Source organism: Carcharhinus amblyrhynchos, chromosome 18 (genome assembly GCF_965287045.1).
Source record: "Carcharhinus amblyrhynchos chromosome 18, sCarAmb.v2.hapA, whole genome shotgun sequence".
NCBI lineage: Eukaryota > Metazoa > Chordata > Chondrichthyes > Carcharhiniformes > Carcharhinidae > Carcharhinus > Carcharhinus amblyrhynchos.
This window is the reverse complement of record NC_137341.1, coordinates 50,024,844-50,044,404: the sequence shown is the minus strand read 5'-3', so window position 1 is coordinate 50,044,404 and position 19,561 is coordinate 50,024,844. Positions and strand designations below refer to the sequence as shown.

The 19,561-nt window shown below is 43.9% G+C and overlaps 1 protein-coding gene across 1 annotated transcript in view; it reads right to left on the bottom strand.

Moving 5' to 3' along the window:
* The window catches only part of dnah3 (dynein axonemal heavy chain 3), a 147,174-nt gene that overhangs the window by 103,911 nt on the left and 23,702 nt on the right, over positions 1–19,561 (bottom strand). Inside the window, exons 6-10 of the mRNA XM_080206991.1 lie at positions 15,850–15,994; positions 10,696–10,907; positions 9,284–9,375; positions 3,821–3,935; positions 569–685 (exon numbers count right to left, since the gene is read on the bottom strand). Coding sequence (XP_080063117.1) covers positions 569–685; positions 3,821–3,935; positions 9,284–9,375; positions 10,696–10,907; positions 15,850–15,994 — 681 coding nt within the window. The remainder of the gene's footprint in view (positions 1–568; positions 686–3,820; positions 3,936–9,283; positions 9,376–10,695; positions 10,908–15,849; positions 15,995–19,561) is intronic.

Below are 19,561 nucleotides of genomic sequence, written 5' to 3'. Positions count from 1 at the left end.
TCTGCACTGTGAGGAGTCTATGACACAGAAGAGATTATTCAGCCCATCGCATCTGCACCGACTCTCTGACAGAGCATCTTACGCAGGCTCTTTTCCCCACCCAATCCCTGTAACTCTAATCCATCTAATCAACACACCTTGGCCAATCCATCTAACCTGCACATCTTTGCACTGTTGGAGGGAACCAGAGGGCTCGGAGGAATCCCAATTCTTCACAGAATGCATTTGTCAACAAAATGAAATTTGTAAGTGATTGCTGCTGTCCAGGCAAATTATTAAAAAATAACTTTAATCAGTAGTTTGTTACAAAAGTAAAAGAAAAAACAAAATGTGTTTCTGAAATTACCTTTTTAATAGCTTTATGTATTTTAAAAGTTCCTAACTCAATTCCAATCATGCTGTGAATCCAAATCTGAAATTAAGCTAATCAGCAGATATGGATTTATTTTTAGCAAAAGGACATGCATTATTTCAGAGATCTTCATGTAGAGTTAGATAAACATTCATAGCGCATGTTGGGTTCTCATATTTAGCATTTGTGTGTTCCTCCCTATCTCTCTGCTCTTACCGTGCACTCTTCTTCAATAGGTTTGATAAATGGGGATCCACGCATAGTCTGGGTTTTAATGACATGATCATCCAACAGGACCTGAATATCGTCCACTGCGGACAGGATGCTGATATTCTGGAAACATCGAGAGATTACATTACAACATCTTCTCAGTAAGTGATAGATTCAATGCAGTTATACCAACATTACATTCACTTGAAGGTGATAAATAGCTCATAAGCTGAAGGCATGAGCTCAAATCACAGTTAAGCTGATAATCTAAATCTACGGCAATGTCATCAAAACTCCTTTGTTTTAAAAGAAAGTAAGTTTGAGTTTTAAAATATACAGTAAGTTCGCCATTCGAGGTCCTCCCTCAAGAAGGGGATTCACAGACCATGGGGGCAATCTTACCATCTCGTTCTCCCCCCCGCCCCGCAGTCAATGGACTGGGTGAGACGGTAAGATTGTGAGAGAAGTGAGAAATGATTTTTCAGCTTTCGCAATCTTACTGGCACTGGGTATCGGCGAGGTCAGTCTCGCGCCTGAGAATAGAACTTAAATCTACAAGTAAGCCATGGGTGCAATTGTCCAGGCTCACTTGTTTTTGTGAAGGTTTTCACCAGTGAGGATTATGTGTAGTCCACATCAACAGGGATCTGTTACGATGGGCTAATCAGTAGGACTGGAGGTCATCATGGCCCATCCAGGAAGCTGGGGACAGGGGATACTCCTCAGTCTGGTACTCTGGCTGTGCCAGTCTGGCACCCTGCCACTGCCCACCAGACCCCCTGGCACTGCCCAGGCACCAGGCAGTGCCAAATGAGTGTGGCCTGAAAGGGCAGAGTGTACAAGGAAGGGAGGGGCCTGAAAAAAGAACAAACAAAGAACAAAGAACAAAAACAGCCTGGGAAACAGGCCCTTCAGCCCAACAAGCCTGCGCCGCCATCTCAACACCACCAGTCCCCCTCTCCACCCACGACCCTTGTCTAATGTTTTATGGCCATCCAGATTGAGGGAAACTGATTTAGGGACAATTTATTACTGCCAATCAGCCTAACAGCACATCTCTGGGGTGTGGGAGAAAACCGGAGCACCCAGAGAAAACCCACGCAAGCACGGGGAGAATGTGCAAACTCCCACAGACACCGGCCCAAATCCATGTGTCTGCACAGCAATCAGTGATAGTCACTGAGCTGTCGTCTTGCCCAGTATCTGGTCCAGTTTAGGCACACACTAATGACATGAAGCAGTAGGCCAATCTCGAACAACCAAGAGCAGCCCCAGTACGACCCATCGTGTGTATGCCCCCGTTGGACACAAGGCGGACCAACTTAAAACCTGTGAATGAAAAGGGAAAAAAGAAGGGGTAGGACCTAAAGTGATCTGCAATTGGCATCTGGCGGGGGGGGGGGGGTGTGGGGGAATGCTGCAAAGTTTGCAACAGGCGATCGGTTGGTCCCTGCAGGGCTAGCAGGAGGCGGATGGTGGGGTGTGGTGGTGGTTCAGAGCTGGTCGGCCCATGCAGAGGGCAGTACTAATAGTGGGTGAGGAGGGAAATGATTGGCAGACCAGCGGTAGCTGGGAGAAGGTAACTGACAGATTTCTCTGTTCCTGCACAGAACAGAGATTTGCACATGCACAATTGCACCCTCTGCTGCTTTCTGCTGGCCCTCCCTGGTGGCAGAAACAGATCGTGCTTCACTTTTTCTTCAAAGTGAAGTAAGATTTGATTTTCAGCACATCCAAAAAAAGTCTCCTGTTTTCACGCTTGTTTGGCACTTAGAAATTTTTTTTTTATGATCATCTCTTTTATCATCTTATGCTGAGAAGCCCATTGCACTGATGGCACTGGAAAATTTCACACTGAGCTTTGGCAGCCTATATATGTACTAATTCTGTTCTCACCTAACCTCCAAACATATAAGGTCTACTTCAACTTTTGAGAGGGTAAAGGGACCGCTGTAACTTTGAGACCCTGGTCTCAGTTGAATTTTGCACACAAGCTGTGAACACCAAACATTGCTCCCGAGTACCATGTCAGACATAGGGGTTTTATTTTCTTTGTGGACCTAGGAGGGAGTTTTTCTGACCTTTCTAACTCCACCCATATACACAAAAAAAAAACACAGTCAAGCAATTTTAAGCTTTCCTGACCATTTGCAGGTGAAAATCAGTACAGGTGGTCAGAGTACGCATATCACAAACTCTGCCCTTTTATTCCTAAAGATTGCAATTGAGGTCCTAACTGTGTAGGTTTACACAGTAAAAGTTGCTGAGAACTTGTTTCAAACAGGTGATTCAACCGTCTAGTGGCAAACCTCTGTGAAAGTTAGAGTGGGACTGTCAGAGTGAATGGCTATTTTTAAGCCCTTGCGTTACTGGGTAGCAATGCAGAGTGTGAATCTTGATTCATTGTTTTCACTACTCCAGCCCAGGATCATTGCTGAAGATGATAGAGTTCTTGAGGGGTAAATGTTCTGGTCCTGGCTGGCCGGGCAACTATCACGGGCAGGGTGGACAATTTGACAGACGATTGAAAGGTCCATTGACCTCAGGTGGGACTTTCCATCCAACCTCCACCCTGTCTTTGGCAGGCAGAGGTGGCCTGCCATTGACCAGAAGATCCCGCCATTGTCAAAGGCTTTTACTATTGTTTGCGCCCTCTGCTGGGGAACCTGCAACAGGGGTTTGCCAGCAGAATAACAAGAAGATCCCACGGGTAGGAAAGACCTGAAGATTTCAACCAAGAAATCCAATTGTGACTGAGCTGAGCAAAATCTAGGCCTCACCAAAAGGAGCACTTACTGGGCAACTAAAACTCTTCTAACCTAAAAAGAAGTTGTTTGTTGTTCATTTTATTATTTATAGCTGGTGGAACTCATTACTTTTTGATTATTTCTTGACATTGCACTATTATTTTAATGCATACAATCAACAAAGATAAAAGAGACAGAGAAACACGCCCAGTCACACTTCCAACACTTTTCAACTAGACTCAATGGGCAGGAGTTTCCAGCTGCATGTACCCCAAGACCGGAAATTCCCAACTGAGCTCAATGAACCTTTACATAGTCCACTGAACTTTTAGTCTTGTCCGCTACAATTCCCGCGGCAGGCGAGACGGGGGTATTTCAGCCAATACAATTGCCAATATAATTCGGTATTTGGGAAAATTGTGCAGGATTAACAACCAAAACTTAAATGGCTGCCCTGATACAAAGTGAAGTGGATAATATCCTGAATTCTCTTACTTTAAAAAGTACTTACTGTGTCCCTGTACTTGGTAAAGTTGAAGACCAACTCAACCCACTCTGTTTTCATCTTGGCAAGTGCTTTCTCCAGTGAATACTCCTTGCTGGCTGCTGCACCAACCTCTTCCAATCTAAACAGAAGTTGTTTACAGTTCATTTTATTTTTTATAGCTGGTAGAACTCATTGCTTTTTGGTTATTTTTTGACTTTGCACTATTGTTTCAATGCATACAAAGGTAAAAGAAACAGAGAAACACACACTCATACCTCCAACCCTTTTCTTCCCAGGCCAGTGAATTCCGTTTAGTACATTAATGATGCCTTTAAATCTCCTTTATCTCCATAATTATTTTTAAATGTCCATCATATGTCACTCTATCACAATACAAATGTCTCTGTAACACTTTAAAAGGGTGCCAGTCTGACCTCTAATGGGCCTGGGAATCGGCTAATAGAAAGGAGTACCTGATTCACCTGAGAGCACGAATTCAGGGGTCAGTTTAGTGCACTAGTGGGCATTCTGCCACCCGGGAGCCACCTGCAGCCCATCAGGGTTCTGCATGTGGCCCATGAGACATTATGTTGACCATTGCCCATGCACAGGGTTGCCACATTCTGCTGGTTTCCATCCGTGTAGTTTCCTACCAGTATGAAGTAAAATGCACGTAAAGCAAGGACATGTGAGGTGAGGTGCATAGCAATTGCTCACAACCATGAGAACCATAAGCTCTCTCTGCATCCAATCAAAGGTTAATGCTTCTTTTGCTTTCACCATTTGAAGTTGATGACAGCTCTATTAGTCACAGATTCACAGAATCCCTACAGTTCAGAAGGAGGCCATTCAGCCCATCAAGCCTGCACCAACAACAATCCCACTCAGGTGTTCCATTTGCTTGTCCTTTCAATTCTCCACTTTGCTCCCATTCTGACTTTTCTGTCCTCAGCCTGCTACAGTGTTCCAATAAAGCTCATGCCCTTCATGCCAACCATGGCACTTTCATGCCCAAACACTCTGTACAGAACCAATGAACCAAGGACACATGGAAAAGTTTTAAAAAGTAATTTGTTTAAAACTTCATTTAAAATCAATTTTACTCCAGCTCTATAAAGTGTCAATCAGCTAACCTTTAAAGTATCAATAGCAGATACTGTAAGCACTTAACACCTCTTTATTTTGTATAAATAAGGGTTGAGCAATTGAGAAAGTATTTCTAAAAGAGATAACTGTTCACAAGCAACAGTTTCCCTTGGGTGCAGCTGATTCAATAAATTAATGCATGTCTGCGCTCTCAGGCAAGCCTCATTATGTATTCCCAGTGGCAGGATGCCGGGAATGAGGCTGAAAATCCCGGAATCTGGTCCTGTGTGCCATTTTCAAAGGTCCAGCCATTAAATCTGCCTGACCTGCTGAATATTTGCATCATTTTACATTGCACATTGTTGTTTCCAATTTCCAGGATATATAGCATTTTGCTTCTTTTTCAAAGGGGGTTTGTTGCCCTAAGTATGCCCATCCAACAAGGAATTACACAACACAGACAAATTCATGTAATTTCAGTTCAATTCATAGAAACCATAGAAATCTTACAGAGCAGAAGGAGGTCATTCAGCCCATCGATTCTGTCCTGACAACAATCCCACCCTATCCCCGTAACCCCTCATATTTACCTAACAAATCCCCCTGACACTAAGGGGTAAATTAGCATAACCAATCAACCTCAACCTGCACATCTTTGGAATGTGGGAGGAAACTCACGCAGACACAGGGAGAATACGCAGACCCCACACAGACAGTGACCCAAGCTATGAATCAAATCCAGGTCCCTGGATCTGTGAGGCAGTAGTGCTAACCACTGTGCCTCCGTGCTGCCCTCCACTGTGCCACATTAAATAAATGAATGTGGAACAAAACCTAATTTTACTAATGGTTTCTGTGTATCTACTAGATTGTCATTAACACTCCCATCTGTTTCCCTTACATCCTATAGCAGGGTCGGACTGTGGCCTCAAATTCACTGTTCAAAATGTTGGCAAGACAGGGAAGAGTAACTGAAGATTCTGCAAGGGACAGCTCCTCCAATCACAGTCTCTTCCTCTCTCATACTTGCTGCTGATAGGCTCTCTAATGAGCCTGTCAGCAGCAATGGGGAGGGAATGGGAGAGGCTTTGAGGAGGGGGAGAGATAGAGAGACTGAGGGGTGTGTGGGGGAGAGAGAAGCTGCTGAGGTGTGTGAGGATCAAGGAGTTTGCAGGGCCAAGGAAACTGCGAGTTTGCGGGGGGAGAGAGTCTGTGGAGGTCCATGGGAGGGGGTAAAGAGAGGCTGTGAGGGGGTGTCAGGGGGAAGTGACTGGTCGTGAGGTTCAGATGGGTGTGTGTATATGTGTGGGAGAGGAAAAGAAAAAGAGCATGTATGTGTGGGAGAGGAAGGGAAAGAGTATGTCTAAGCGTGTCAGAGAGAAAGAAAGAGAGTCTGTCTCACTCCCAGTCTCAGAATTCACACTTACCGTCACACCCACATGCTGACACTTACTCTCACCCATATTCACAGTGGGTGGGGATGAGTGGGTGAGCACCCAAGCCTGGAAGTGAACCAGACATACCCACTATTGCCTTCTCACACTCACCTTTATTAATTAAAAATAAAGTTTATTTATTATTCACAAGTAAGGCTTACATTAACATCACAATTAAGTTACTGTGAAATTCCCCTAAGTGCCATAGTCTGGCACCTGTTTGGGTCAATTCACCGACCCAGCGCATCTTTCAGAATGTGGGAGGAAACCGGAGCACCCAGAGGAAACCCACGCAGACATGGGGAGAACGTGCAAACTCTACACAGACAGTGACCCAAGCCTGGAATCAAACCCAGGTCCCTGGCGCTGTGAGGCAGCAATGCTAACCACTGTGCCAGCATGCCGTCCGAAGGAATTACTCTTCCTTAATTATCAATTTATTACTTTGACATTGCTTTACTCTGTTCCTTTTGTTCATATCTCATTTTAAAAAGAATTCAAGTTTAATGTTGTGCCAAACCTCACCTTTCTGAAATTTGCACATTGGCCCCTTGAGTGAGACAACAACTGGAAATGCCCCCCACCCTCCAACCCCCGGTGAAAACACTGGACAAGGTGAATATCGGGAAGGAAATCTGTTCCTTTTGTCCTGTCTGATGTATAGTGAAAGAAATCTGCTATCTTTATCCAGTCTGATCAATATGTGACACTAAACACCAATATGGTTGACTCTGGAATGGTTAAACAAGCCATTCACTGCCTTCTCTAAGGGTAGTTAGGGGTGGGCAATAAATGTTGTGAATAGTTCCAGGAAAGAGGGATTTCAGTTATGAAGGTAGATTGAAGAAGTCAGATCTGTTTTCCATAGAGAGAATGTTGAGAGATTTGGTAGAGGTGTCCAAAATCATGAGGGGTCTAGACAGAGTAGATAGGGAGTAACTGTTCCCATTGGTGGAAGGATCAAGAATGAGAGGGCACAGAGTTAAAGTAATATGTGAAAGAAGCAAATGTGATATAGAGGGAAACATTTTCAAACAGTGAGTGGTTAGGATCTGGAATGCACTGTCTGAGAGTTTGGTGGAGGCAGATTCACACAAGATCTACAGACTTTTAGAGATGCAAGGACTGATTAGGGACAGTCAGCATGGCTTTGTGAGTGGAAAATCATGTCTCACAAATTTGACTGAGTCTTTTGAAGGGGTAACCAAGAAGGGAGATGAGGGCAGTGCAGTTGTGTTGTCTACATGGACTTTATCAAGGTCTTTGAAAAGGTACCACATGGTAGGTTGTTGCATAAAGTTAAATCTCACGGGATCCAGGATGAGGTCTCTAAATGGATACAAAATTAGCTTCTTGAAAGAAGCCAGAGGGTGGTTGTAGAGAATTGCTTTTCAAACTGGAGGCCTGTGACCAGCGGTGTGCCTCAGGGATTGTGCTGGGTCCACTGTTATTTGTCATTTATATTAATGATTTGAATGAGAACATAGGAGGCATGGTTAGTAAGTTTGCAGATGACACTAAGATAGATGGCATAGTGGATAGTGAAGAAAGTTATCTTCAATTGCAACGGGATCTTGATCAATTGGGCCAGTGGGTTGACGAATGGTAGATGGAGTTTAATTTAGACAAATGCAAGGTGATGCATTTTGGTAGATTGAACCAGGGCAGGACTTATTCAGTTAATGGTAGGTGTTGGGCAGAGTTACAGAACAAAGACATCTAAGGGTACATGTTCATAGCTTCTTGAAAGTGGAGTCACAGGTGGACAGAGTGTTGAAGAAGGCATTCAGCATGTTTGGTTTCACCGGTCAGAACATTGAATACAGGAGTTGGAATGTCTTGTTGAAGTTGTACAAGACTTTGGTAAGGCCACACTTGGAATACTGTGTGCAATTCTGGTCACCCTATTATAGAAAGGATATTATTAAACTAGAAAGAGTGCAGAAAAGATTTACTAGGATGCCACCGGGACTTAATGGATTGAGTTACAAGGAGAGGCTGGATAGACTGGGACTTTTTTTTCTGGAGCGTAGGAGGCTGAGGGGTGATCTTATAAATGTCTATAAAATAATGTGGGGCACAGATCAGCTAGATAGTCAATATTTTTTTCCCAAGATAGGGGAGTCTAAAACTAGAGGACATAGGTTTAAGATGAGAGGGGAAAGATACAAGTGTCCAGAGGGGCAATTTTTTCACACAGAGTGGTGAGTGTCTGGAACAAGCTGCTAGAGGTAGTAGAAGAGGCGGGTACAATTGTGTCTTTTAAAAAGCATTTAGATAGTTACATGGGTACAATGAATATATAGGGACATGGGCCAAATGCGGGCAATTAGGATTAGCTTAGGAGTTTTAAAAAAAAGGGCAGCATGGACAGGTTAGGCCAAAGGGGCTGTTTCCATGCTGTAAACATCTATGTAAACTCTATGACTCTTAGAATCTGGAATGCACTGTCTGAGAGTGCGGTGGAGACAGATTCACACAGCGAGTGGTTAGGGTCTGGAATGCACTGTCTGAAAGTGTGGTGGAGGCAGATTAATTGAGGATTCAGAATGGAATTAGACTGTTATTTGAAAAAGAAGATTGTGCAGGGTTAGTGGGAGAAGGCAGGGGAATGATGGTAATTGAATTGCTCTTTCGGAGAGCTGGGGCAAACACGGTGGACCTAATGGCTTCCTTGTGAACCGTAACAATTCTGTGAGTCGATGCCCGGTAAGGCGTAAGCTCTCTGTTCACAGTGGGGAGCTCCTCATATCAGCAGCACCATAATAAGGTAAACAGTTATCCACTCCACATCATAGGGAGAGTGAGGGTCACTCTTGAATAATCCTGGGGCTATTTTCTGATCCACACAGTGGGATGTGGGAGGAGGATGACAATCCAAATTCTTTTGGTGTGCTGTGTAGGTGTTGAGAACATAGCAGAGGAATTTAATCCTGGGAGTGGTGGGGGAAACATATTTGCTCACCTCTCGCTGAAATTTGCAAGTCCAAAGTCTAACATTTGTTGCAAGGTGGTGTCTTTATCTGGTTTCACCTCAAATCCAACAATTTCACTGATCTGAAAATAAACCATCAGTCAGCACATATTGTAAGCCCAAATACAAATTGTGTTTTTTGTTAAGTGAGAAAAATCTGCCAATTTTGTAGATGTTTTCATTTATCCTTCAATTGGGCCCCTCTATCCTGCTGAGGGGATTGACCTGGGGAGATTTGCTCCTTTGGGATATGTGTTTTATATTATTATAACCAACGTGTTGCTTATAGATTGCTTTAGATACTGGATTTTGTTCTTCATTAAACTTTTGCCCACAGCGCTCTTAAAGATAACTGCAACTACTTATACTTCCCACAGAGGTGGAGTTTGCATTAGTTCATAAGTTCCTAAGATAGAGGAGCAGAATTAGGCCATTCAGTCCATCAAGTCTACTCTGCCATTCAACTCATCAAGTCTGCTCCGCCATTCAATCATACCTGATATGCTCCTCATTCTCATTTTCCTGCCTTCTCCCCATAACCTTCAACCCATTACCAATTAAAAAATCTAACTCCTCCTTAAATTTACTCCCTGTCCCAGCACCACTGCATTATGGGGTAGCGAATTCCACAGATTCACAATTCTGATTTGATAGTCTAACCACGATTCACCGGGACACAGATATGGACATTTTAATTTTCAGCAACAACTTGAATTATTGGTTCATTTAGGGGTGATGGTGGCACAGTACAAATATCACTGGACTAGTAATCCAGGCTAATGCTCTGGAGGCATGGGTTCAAATCCCATTATGGCAGCTGGTGGAATTTAGATTCAATTAATAAAAATCTGAAACTGAAAAGCTAATCTCAATTGTTGTAAAAATGCAGCTGGTTCATTGTTGTTCCTTTTAGGGAAGGAAATCTTCCATCCTTACCCAGTCTGACCTACGTGCGACTTCAGACCTACAACAATGTAGTTGACTCTTAAATGCCCTCAGAAGTGGCCTTGTGAGCTGTTCAGTTCAAGGGTAATCAGGAATAGACGAGAAATGCTGGCTTTGCCAGCTACACTCACACCCCATCAAAGCATAAGATCAGGCTTGAATTTTGCTTTCAATTGCTTACAAAGAAACTAGAAGCAGCAGTAGGCTATTCACTCCTTCAAACCTGCTCTGCCATCCATTATCATGGCTGATCAAAATCAATATTCAAATTCTCCCTTCTCCTCAATCCCTTTAGCCCAAGAGCTATATCTAAATCATTTCATTTTACATGACTGATAGAAGCTGAGATTCTGACTGTGTATATGATTAAAATGGTTATGTATTCTTAGTCAGATAACAGATCCATGCATTCATCATGGTTTTGTATATCCATGGTTTCCCAACTGCAAAAGTATTACCTCATTCCAGTGCCTGTCCTTGATGCCAGGATTACAAATGATTGCGATGATAGGTAAATGAGGTTTAAATTTCTCAATCTTAAGTTTTGCATTTTCTGCCACACGCTTAGGTCCTGAGACGTCTACAAAGGTCTTGGTCAGTTTGTACATTGTCCTCCACATAACTGAAACGTCATTAGTGATCTCTTCAGCGTCCAGGCCTTGAAAGGGTCCTATAAAATGATGGGGATAGAAATCCCAGCAGAAGAATTATTGGAATGATCAGAACTATTCCGGTCATAATCCAAAGCTAGGCCACAAGCAAAGAACAAGCATTCCAGTCCATCTCAAAACTCAGATCTTACCAATACATTGGCCAGAATTCTCCATTCCCGCCAACAGCGAACCTTTGCTGCAGGTTTCCCAGCTGTTGAGGGGGAGATGCATAGAACGGGAAATCCTGATTATAGGGAAGGATCAGAAGATCAGAAGCCTTGCTATTCCCCAAATAGGATGCAATTTTCCATTTTTACTTCCAGGTGCTGGAGCAGGAGGGAAAAGTGGTGTACAACTCACCAGATTCACAGTAAATTTTTAAACCATAGAGTCCCTACAGTTCAGAAGAAGCCATTCAGCCCATCAAGTCTGCGGCAACTATCTGAAAGAGCATCCCAAGTAGGCCCTACTCTGACTTACCCCTTAAACCCTGTGCATTTACCATGTCTGGTCCACCTAACCCACACATCTTTGGACACTAAGGGCATGATCTTACCAGCTGTTCATGCCGCACTGCCACTGCAGCAAGGATGGAGAATTTGGTGTTCAGCCAAATCTCTGTTCACGGCAGCGGGACCAGAAAATCCCCCCCCCTCCGAGTGAACAGTCAGAAAATTCCACACTCAGAGGCAATTTACCAGGGCTAATCCACCTAACCTGCACATCTTTGAATACTGAGGGGCAATTTAGCATGGCCAATCCACTTTGCCATACTATCCAGCACTTGGAAGAAAAATTCCTGGAGGTGCAGCAAACGCAGGTGCGATCAGGAACTGAGCTGGGGACTCAGACTTGCCTGGGCTTGTTCCAGCAATCGGAGTTTGGACATAATGGAGTTTAGGACCTTTTCCCTTTCTCTGGAAGGTGCGTAGTTATTGTTAATTAACCTTTGTTAGTTCACTGACCTGAATTTGAATCTTACCTCGCTACACTACAGACTAAAGGCAAAGTTAAAATTTCCCACCATAATAAGCAAAATACTGTGGATGCTTGAGTCTGAAACAAGAAAAGAGGATGCTGGAATGACTCGACTGGTGTTCCAGCATTATCAGGAGAGAAACAGCATTAATGTTTCGAGTCATAGAACATTCATTGTTCATAGACGGTTCTTACAAAGAGTCTGTGGATTCGAAATGTTGGCCAGAACTCTCCCGCCTCGCAAAAGAATTGGAGCGGGCGAGGGTCCAACAACAGAAATCTCCGTTGATCTTAGGCAGGAATTTCCAATCTCACCCAAGCAAGTCTGTAAAATTCCACCCAATAACTCTGTTTCCCTCCTGATAGATACTGGCAGACCAGCTGAGTTTTTCCAGCATCTTCTTGTTTAAAATTTCCCAAATTCTGGAAGGCATTGGGAAGTCTTGGACCCCTTTACCAGACTCAGCCTCTCAGTGCTCCTTTGAACTGCATCTTACAGTTGACCCCATTCTCACTTCCATTGAGCAGCTCTGATTCTTGGCAGCTTGCTAATCTCGCTAAATATTATAAATCATACTGGGGACAGGCTCCTAATGAGCCCAAAATAATATTAGGTACTTTGTTAATAACAGCGGGTCTATTCCAAATCCCACTCCATCCCCACCCTAAGAAAAATGGCAAAGGGCATTTCCATGGATGGAAGTGCTGGCCACACCTTAGCTACCACTGATTTCACTGTCCAGCCTGCCTTCCCATCTCATCAGGACCAAGAAAATCTGGCCCTGGGAATTTTTAAAGCCTCTTTGCTCAAATGTAAGTAGAATTTTGTACATTTGATTTCAACTAACATAAGCAGTAGGAGCAGGAGTAGGCCCTCAAGACGCTCTGCCATTCAATAAGATTGAGGCTAATCTGTTTGTAACCTCAACCTCACATTCCTGCCTACCCCGATAACTATCACTCCCTTGTTTATCAAGAATCTACCTTGCTCTGCCTTCAAAATGTTTAAAAATTCTGCTTCCACTGCCTTTGAGCAAGAGCATTCCTGAGATTCATGACCCTCAGAGAAAAAAATCTCCTCATACCTATTTTAAATGAGTGACCCCTTTATTTTAAACAGTGACCCCAGTTCTAAATTATCCAACAAGAGGAAACATTGTCTCCACATCCACCCTGTCACTGCCCCTCAGCTCTTATAGCTCTCAATAAAGTTGCCTCTTAACATAAGAACATAAGAACATAAGAAATAGGAGCAGGAGTAGGCCATCTAGCCCTTCGAGCCTGCCCCGCCATTCAATAAGATCATGGCTGATCTGTTGTGGCTCAGTTCCACTTTCCCGCCCTCTCCCCATAACCCTTAATCCCCTCTCTTATCAAAAACCCATCAACCCGCTTCTTAAAAATATTTAGCGAGGCAGCCTCCACCACTTCAACGGGCAGAGAATTCCAGAGATTCACCACCCTTTGAGTGAAGAAGTTCCTCCTCAACTCCGTTCTAAACCGCCTCCCCTTTATCTTGAGGCTGTGCCCCCTAGTCCTACTGTCTTTTTTGAGCGGGAAGAGTCTCTCCACCTCTATCCTATCCATCCCATTCATCATCTTATACGTCTCAATGAGATCTCCCCTCATTCTTCTAAACTCTAACGAGTACAAGCCTAGTTTATTCAGCCTCTCCTCATAGCTCAACCCCCTCAACTCCGGTATCAGCCTAGTAAACCTCCTCTGCACTCCCTCCAGGGCCAAAATATCCTTGCGCAGGTGCGGCGCCCAAAACTGCACACAGTACTCCAGCTGCGGCCTCACCAATGCCCTATACAGCTGCAGCAAGACCTCCCTACTTTTATATTCAATCCCCCTCGCTATGAAGGCCAGCATCCCATTCGCCTTCCTGACCACCTGCTGCACCTGCAAGCTGGGTTTTTGCGACTCATGCACAAGGACCCCGAGGTCCCTCTGCACCGTCGCCTGCTGCAGTTTTTCGCCACGTAAGTAATAGTCCTTCCTACCATTCTTCCTACCAAAGTGGACCACCTCACACTTGCCAACATTAAATTCCATTTGCCATTTCCTGGCCCATTCGCCCAGCCTATCTAGATCCTTCTGCAGACTCTCCACACCCTCCGCACAATTTGCCTTTCCCCCAATCTTGGTGTCATCAGCAAATTTCGACACCCTGCACTCGGTTCCCTCCTCCAGATCATCTATATAAATGGTAAATAGCTGAGGCCCCAGCACCGACCCCTGGGGCACCCCACTAGTCACCAACCGCCAATCCGAATAGCACCCATTGACCCCCACTCTCTGCCTCCTATTTGACAACCAATCCTCTATCCACGCTAACACCCTACCCCCAACTCCATGTCCCCTGACCTTCTGCAATAACCTCTTGTGAGGTACCTTGTCAAACGCCTTCTGAAAATCCAGGAAGACCACATCCACCGGCTCTCCTCTATCCACTGCCCTAGACACATCCTCATAGAACTCCAGTAAATTTGTCAGACACGACTTCCCTTTAATGAAACCGTGTTGCGTCCGCCCTATCAAGCAATTCCCTTCAAGATGCCTCACAATTTCCTCCTTTACTCTAGTAGATGTAAACCTAACATGCATTTCATATAGTCAACCATCCCTCACATACTACTAATGCACTTACATCTTTCCTTAAATAAGAAGACCAATATTCACTCACCCATGCTCTGTACAACTGTAACCTCCTTACCCTTTGTATTTTATTCCCTTCACAATAAACAATAACATTCTATTGATTTTCCTAATTACTTGTTGCACCTGTATACGAGCTTTTTGTGATTCATGCACACCCAGATCCCTCTGCAAGCTCTCACCATTTAGATAATAAGCATTCTTCTATTCTTCCTGCCAAAATGGACAGTTTGACATTTGCCTACATTATTACCCATTTCATGTTGTTTTAAAATTTTGCAGGGTTCAATAAATGGGATTTTCTTTTAATAGGAAAATGTCTGAATAAGAGAAGATATCTACATCAATGGGGACAAAGTAGAAATGGTCAAGGGCTTCAAGATTTTAGATATCCCGGTCACTAACAACTTATCCTGGTCCCTCCATGCTGACACTATAGTTAAAAAAGACCACCAATGTCTCTACTTTCTCAGAAGACTAAGGAAATTTGGCATGTCAGCCAAGACTCTCACTAACTTCTATAGATGCAGCATAGAAAGCATCCTTTCTGGAATTATCACAACTTGGTACGGCTCCTGTCTGCCCACAACCATAAGAGACTACAAAGGGTGTGAAGGTGGCCCAATCCATCACACAAATCAGCCTCCCATCCATTGACTCTGTCTATACTTACCTCTGCCTCAGGAAAGCAGCCACCATAATTAAGGACTCCACACACCCTGGACATTCTCTCTTCCACCTTCTTCCATCGGGAAAAAGATACAAAAGTCTGAGGTCATATACCAACCAACTCAAGAACAGCTTCTTCCCTGCTGCTGTCAGACTTTTAAATGGATCTACCTTGCACTAAGTTGATCTTTCTCTACACCCTAGCTATGATTGTAACACTATGTTCTGCACTCTCTCCTTTCCTTTTCGGTGAGCACAGTAAGAAGTCTCACAACACCAGCTTAAAGTCCAAAAGGTTTATTTGGTATCACGAGCTCTTGGAGCACTGCCTCTTCATCAGGTGAGTGGCCAGGAAATCAGTGATTTACTGTGCCCACCTTAGTCCAACGCCACCATCGCCACATCATTCTCTATGAATGGTATGCTTTGTCTGTATAGCACGCAAGAAACAATACTTTTCACTATATGCTAATACATGTGACAATAATAAAGCAAATCAAGCCAGTGTTTTCATGGCAGCTTTAAAATGATGATGGTTTACCTTTTCCTTTGTACTGTCCTGGGAAAGGGAGACTTTTCGACCTATGTTTTAACCAGATTTCACTGAAGTGTTCCTTTTGTTAGTCATCCATTTTATCTGTCAAAACTCACCGTTTAGCCACATGTCTGACTTTGTGTAGAAGTTATATGCTGTGGTCCACAGCTGTTCATAAGGTTGCTTCTGTCCGACCGTGATCAGTAACTGAGGGAACTGGGTCATCTTGTGCTCCAACAATTCCTCGTCTTTGTTTATAGCCTTCCAAGAGAGAGAGAGAGAGGGTTCATGGTTGACATGGCTGACACCAAATCTTCATTGATTAGGCTTTGATCTTTAAGTTATTCACAGAATAATGGAGTTAGATAGGAGATGGTCAGCATCCAGAAGATGCAATGGGAAACGCTGCATAGAAGGCAAGAAAAGATTGAAATGGATCTGGGTCACACGGCAGCTTGGAATAATGAATATAGGACTTAAAAGCAGGAACCATTCGACCCTTCGAGTCTGCCACGACACTCTATAAGATTAAGGCTCGTCTGGTTATGGTTGCAACTCCACCTTGCTGACTGTCCCCTATAACGCTTGACTTCCCTATTCATCAAAAATCTGCCAAACTCTGCCTTGAATAATTTCAATGATCCAGCCTCCACTGCTTCCCAGGGAAGAGAATTCTGTAGGTTAACGACAACCCCGAGAGAAAAGATTTCTTCCCATCTTCATCTTAAAGGCGAGGCCTCTTATTCTTAAACCACATTCCCTAGTTTTAGTGGAGTAATGAAACCTAATCTGCACAAGGAGGCCTTTTAAAAGATAAGTTCAAAAGGACCCCCTCATGCCAGCTCCAACAAACTTTGCCCTTCAACACTCCCCTCATGCTACACCACATGATGCAACCATACACATCTTATGTCATTCCTCATAGTCCCTATGCCAGGTTCTGTCCTTCCACACACCCCCATGGGCACCTCACAGCCCCAATGAAAACTCTGTTGTTTTATCCATTCCTATATCCTCTCATGCCAAGTTTTGCCCTTCCACTTACTCCTAATGGCCCTTCATGCCCCCGTTCCAAGTTCTGTCTATCCACTCACCCCATGATGCTACATGCCCCCATTCCAATTTATGGCAACGCCATCCTCATTGACCCATTGTACACTTTGGAGAACCAGTGAACCCTATAGTGTAAAGTGGGATGTGTAAACAAAAACCCTAAGAAAAAATTAATTGAGGCGCTTCGCCTCTTGAAACAAAGTCTTAAGTACAATTTAATAAAAGCGTCAATCACCCAGGTCCTTTAAAGTTTACAAAACCACAAATCCTTGAAACTACTTAACATGTATAAACAAACATTGTGAAAATTACCACAGAGATCAGAGAGTAGCTGTAAATCAAACAATATGGGGGAGCAGATGTTCTCATTTTTTAATAGCTGCTCGGTGTCTCAGCCAAGCCTTGGGCAATTTCTCTCAAGGTAGGCCCTGCCAGGAATTTTCCCAGCTCCCCTTATTCACCTCAAGGATGAAAATCCAGGCTACTGAGTCCCCTCGGGATCTTATAGGTTTCAATAAGACAAGATACACATTCATCTTGGCCATCAGAGTTTCAACCTGATTTCACATGAGGTGCCTTTATGTTACCATGTTAGTTTGAATCGTTTAGGAGCAACATGTGTGTATCTGCTCTCTGTGCTTTTACTGAGAGAATTGGTGTCCTTACACTGCTGCTAAAACTCTATACCCACAAAAATATCCAAAATGAGAGCTCGGATTTGATTTCCCTGTAGCTGAAATCGAACAATTGGTAAGATGGAGCATCCTTTTCTGCTGACTAGAGGCTGCCAGATGAAGTGAGATTAAGCAGTGTAAATCCAATAATAAAAATATTAAGAATGTAGAGAAGCAACACACCATTTTGTGGAATCCAAATATCTGATTAAACCTCGGAGGGGAAAGTTCTGTATAAATGGTCTCATATTGTGCACTATCTAGAATGGTTAATTGAATAGTTCCCACGAAAAACATTTGACTGTGAACTCATTCGCGGAGCTTGCATTGAAATCAGCAATCTTTTATAGACAGGATAAGGAAACCCAGTTTAGGAAAATTCTCTTCAAAGGAAAGCAGCCATGAATAGACCTTCTTGTCCAAGCACGTAGGACACTACCAGCTGATTGCAGAGCACACAAATAGCATTAAATATTTTTTTCCAATGAAAGAGAACACATGGTGCTGGGATGTGTGATGTTGTTAAATTCTGAGACACTGAGCTATGCTTGTGATCATCTACAGTTTGGCACGGTAATTAGCACTGCTGCGCCAGGGACCCAGGTTCAATTCTAGTCTTAGGTGTCTGTGTAGAGTTTGCACATTCTCATTGTGTCTGTGTGGGTTTCCTCCAGGTGCTCCGGTTTCCGCCCACAGTCCAATGATATGCAGGTTAGGGGAACTGGCCATTCTAAATTTCCCCTATTGTCTCAAAGAAATGCGTATTTTAAGGGGATTTATGGGCTAAATACGTGGGGTAATGGATGGGTGATCCTGGGTAAGATGCTCTGTCAGAGAATTGATGAAGGTTCAATGGGCTGATTGACCTCCTTCTGCACAGTAGAGATTCTATGATTCTACAGGTTAAGTTCCTGATCTCTCCAGTACTTGAAAAATTCAGATAGGGAAAGAATGGGAATTCCAAGGCGCCATCACATATTATGTAGTGGCTGAACAGGTTGCAATGTGGGCACTTACTTTTCACCATACCAGTCGGGCATAGTGTAGTTAGTAGCAGCAGTATTCTTTGCATTGTTTAAGTTTGTCCAAATTGTAAATGACTTTGAAGGTGACACTTTTTACACTGAAACTGCATTAAGAGTTTGATTGTCGGGGGCGAGAGTGCATGCTATCGGCCCTCACTCTCTGAGGACCCAAGTTGTATGGGTGCACAGCACAGGGTGTTTCTTCTATTTTCGCCCTCTGCTGCAGTCAACTCAGGATTCCCAATCATGGCTTATACCACGATATTATGAGAGGGCGAGATGAGGAGGCAGGTCTCGAGAACAACCTCAGCCAGTCCACCACCTGGGAGTTCCCTCCAAGCAATTCTCACCCTGACATGGAAATCAATCGCCCTTCCTTCATTGTCGCTAGATCAAAATATTCTAATTCCCTCCATAACATCACTACGGGTGTACCTACACCTCAGAGACTGCAGCAGTTCAAGAAGGCAGCTCACCGCCACCTTCTCAAGGGGCAATTGTGGATAGACAATCTGCACCACACTATCCGCCAACAGAGCTAACTGGTCCCTGAGGGAGGAAAAAAAGGGAAAAAGAAATAGATCAAGCCACTAAATTGAACTCAGTAATATTTGTTCCAAAGAGATGGGCAGAATGGTGGCACAGTGGATAACACTGCTGCCTCACAGCTCCAGGCACCCAGATTCGATTCCAGCCTTGGGTCACTGTCTGTGCAGAGTTTGCATATTCTCCCCACGTCTGCATAGATTTCCTCCGGGTCCTCTGGTTTCTTCCCACAGTCCAAAAATGTGTAGGTTAGGTGGATTGGCCATGCTAAATTGCCTCTTATTGTTCCAAGATATGCAGGTTAAGTGGATCGGTCATGCTAAATTGCTCCATAGTGTTCCATGATGTGCAGGTTAGGTGGATTGGCCATGCTAAATTACCCTATAGTGTTCCAAGACGTTGCAGGTTAGATGGATTGGCCATGCTAATTTGCCCTGTAGTGTCCGAAGAGGAAAGAGTTGAATTGGACTTCTCTGGGAGGCCGCTGCCCTCAACTTGACATGTATACCCAAGCCATCAGGAGATGCATC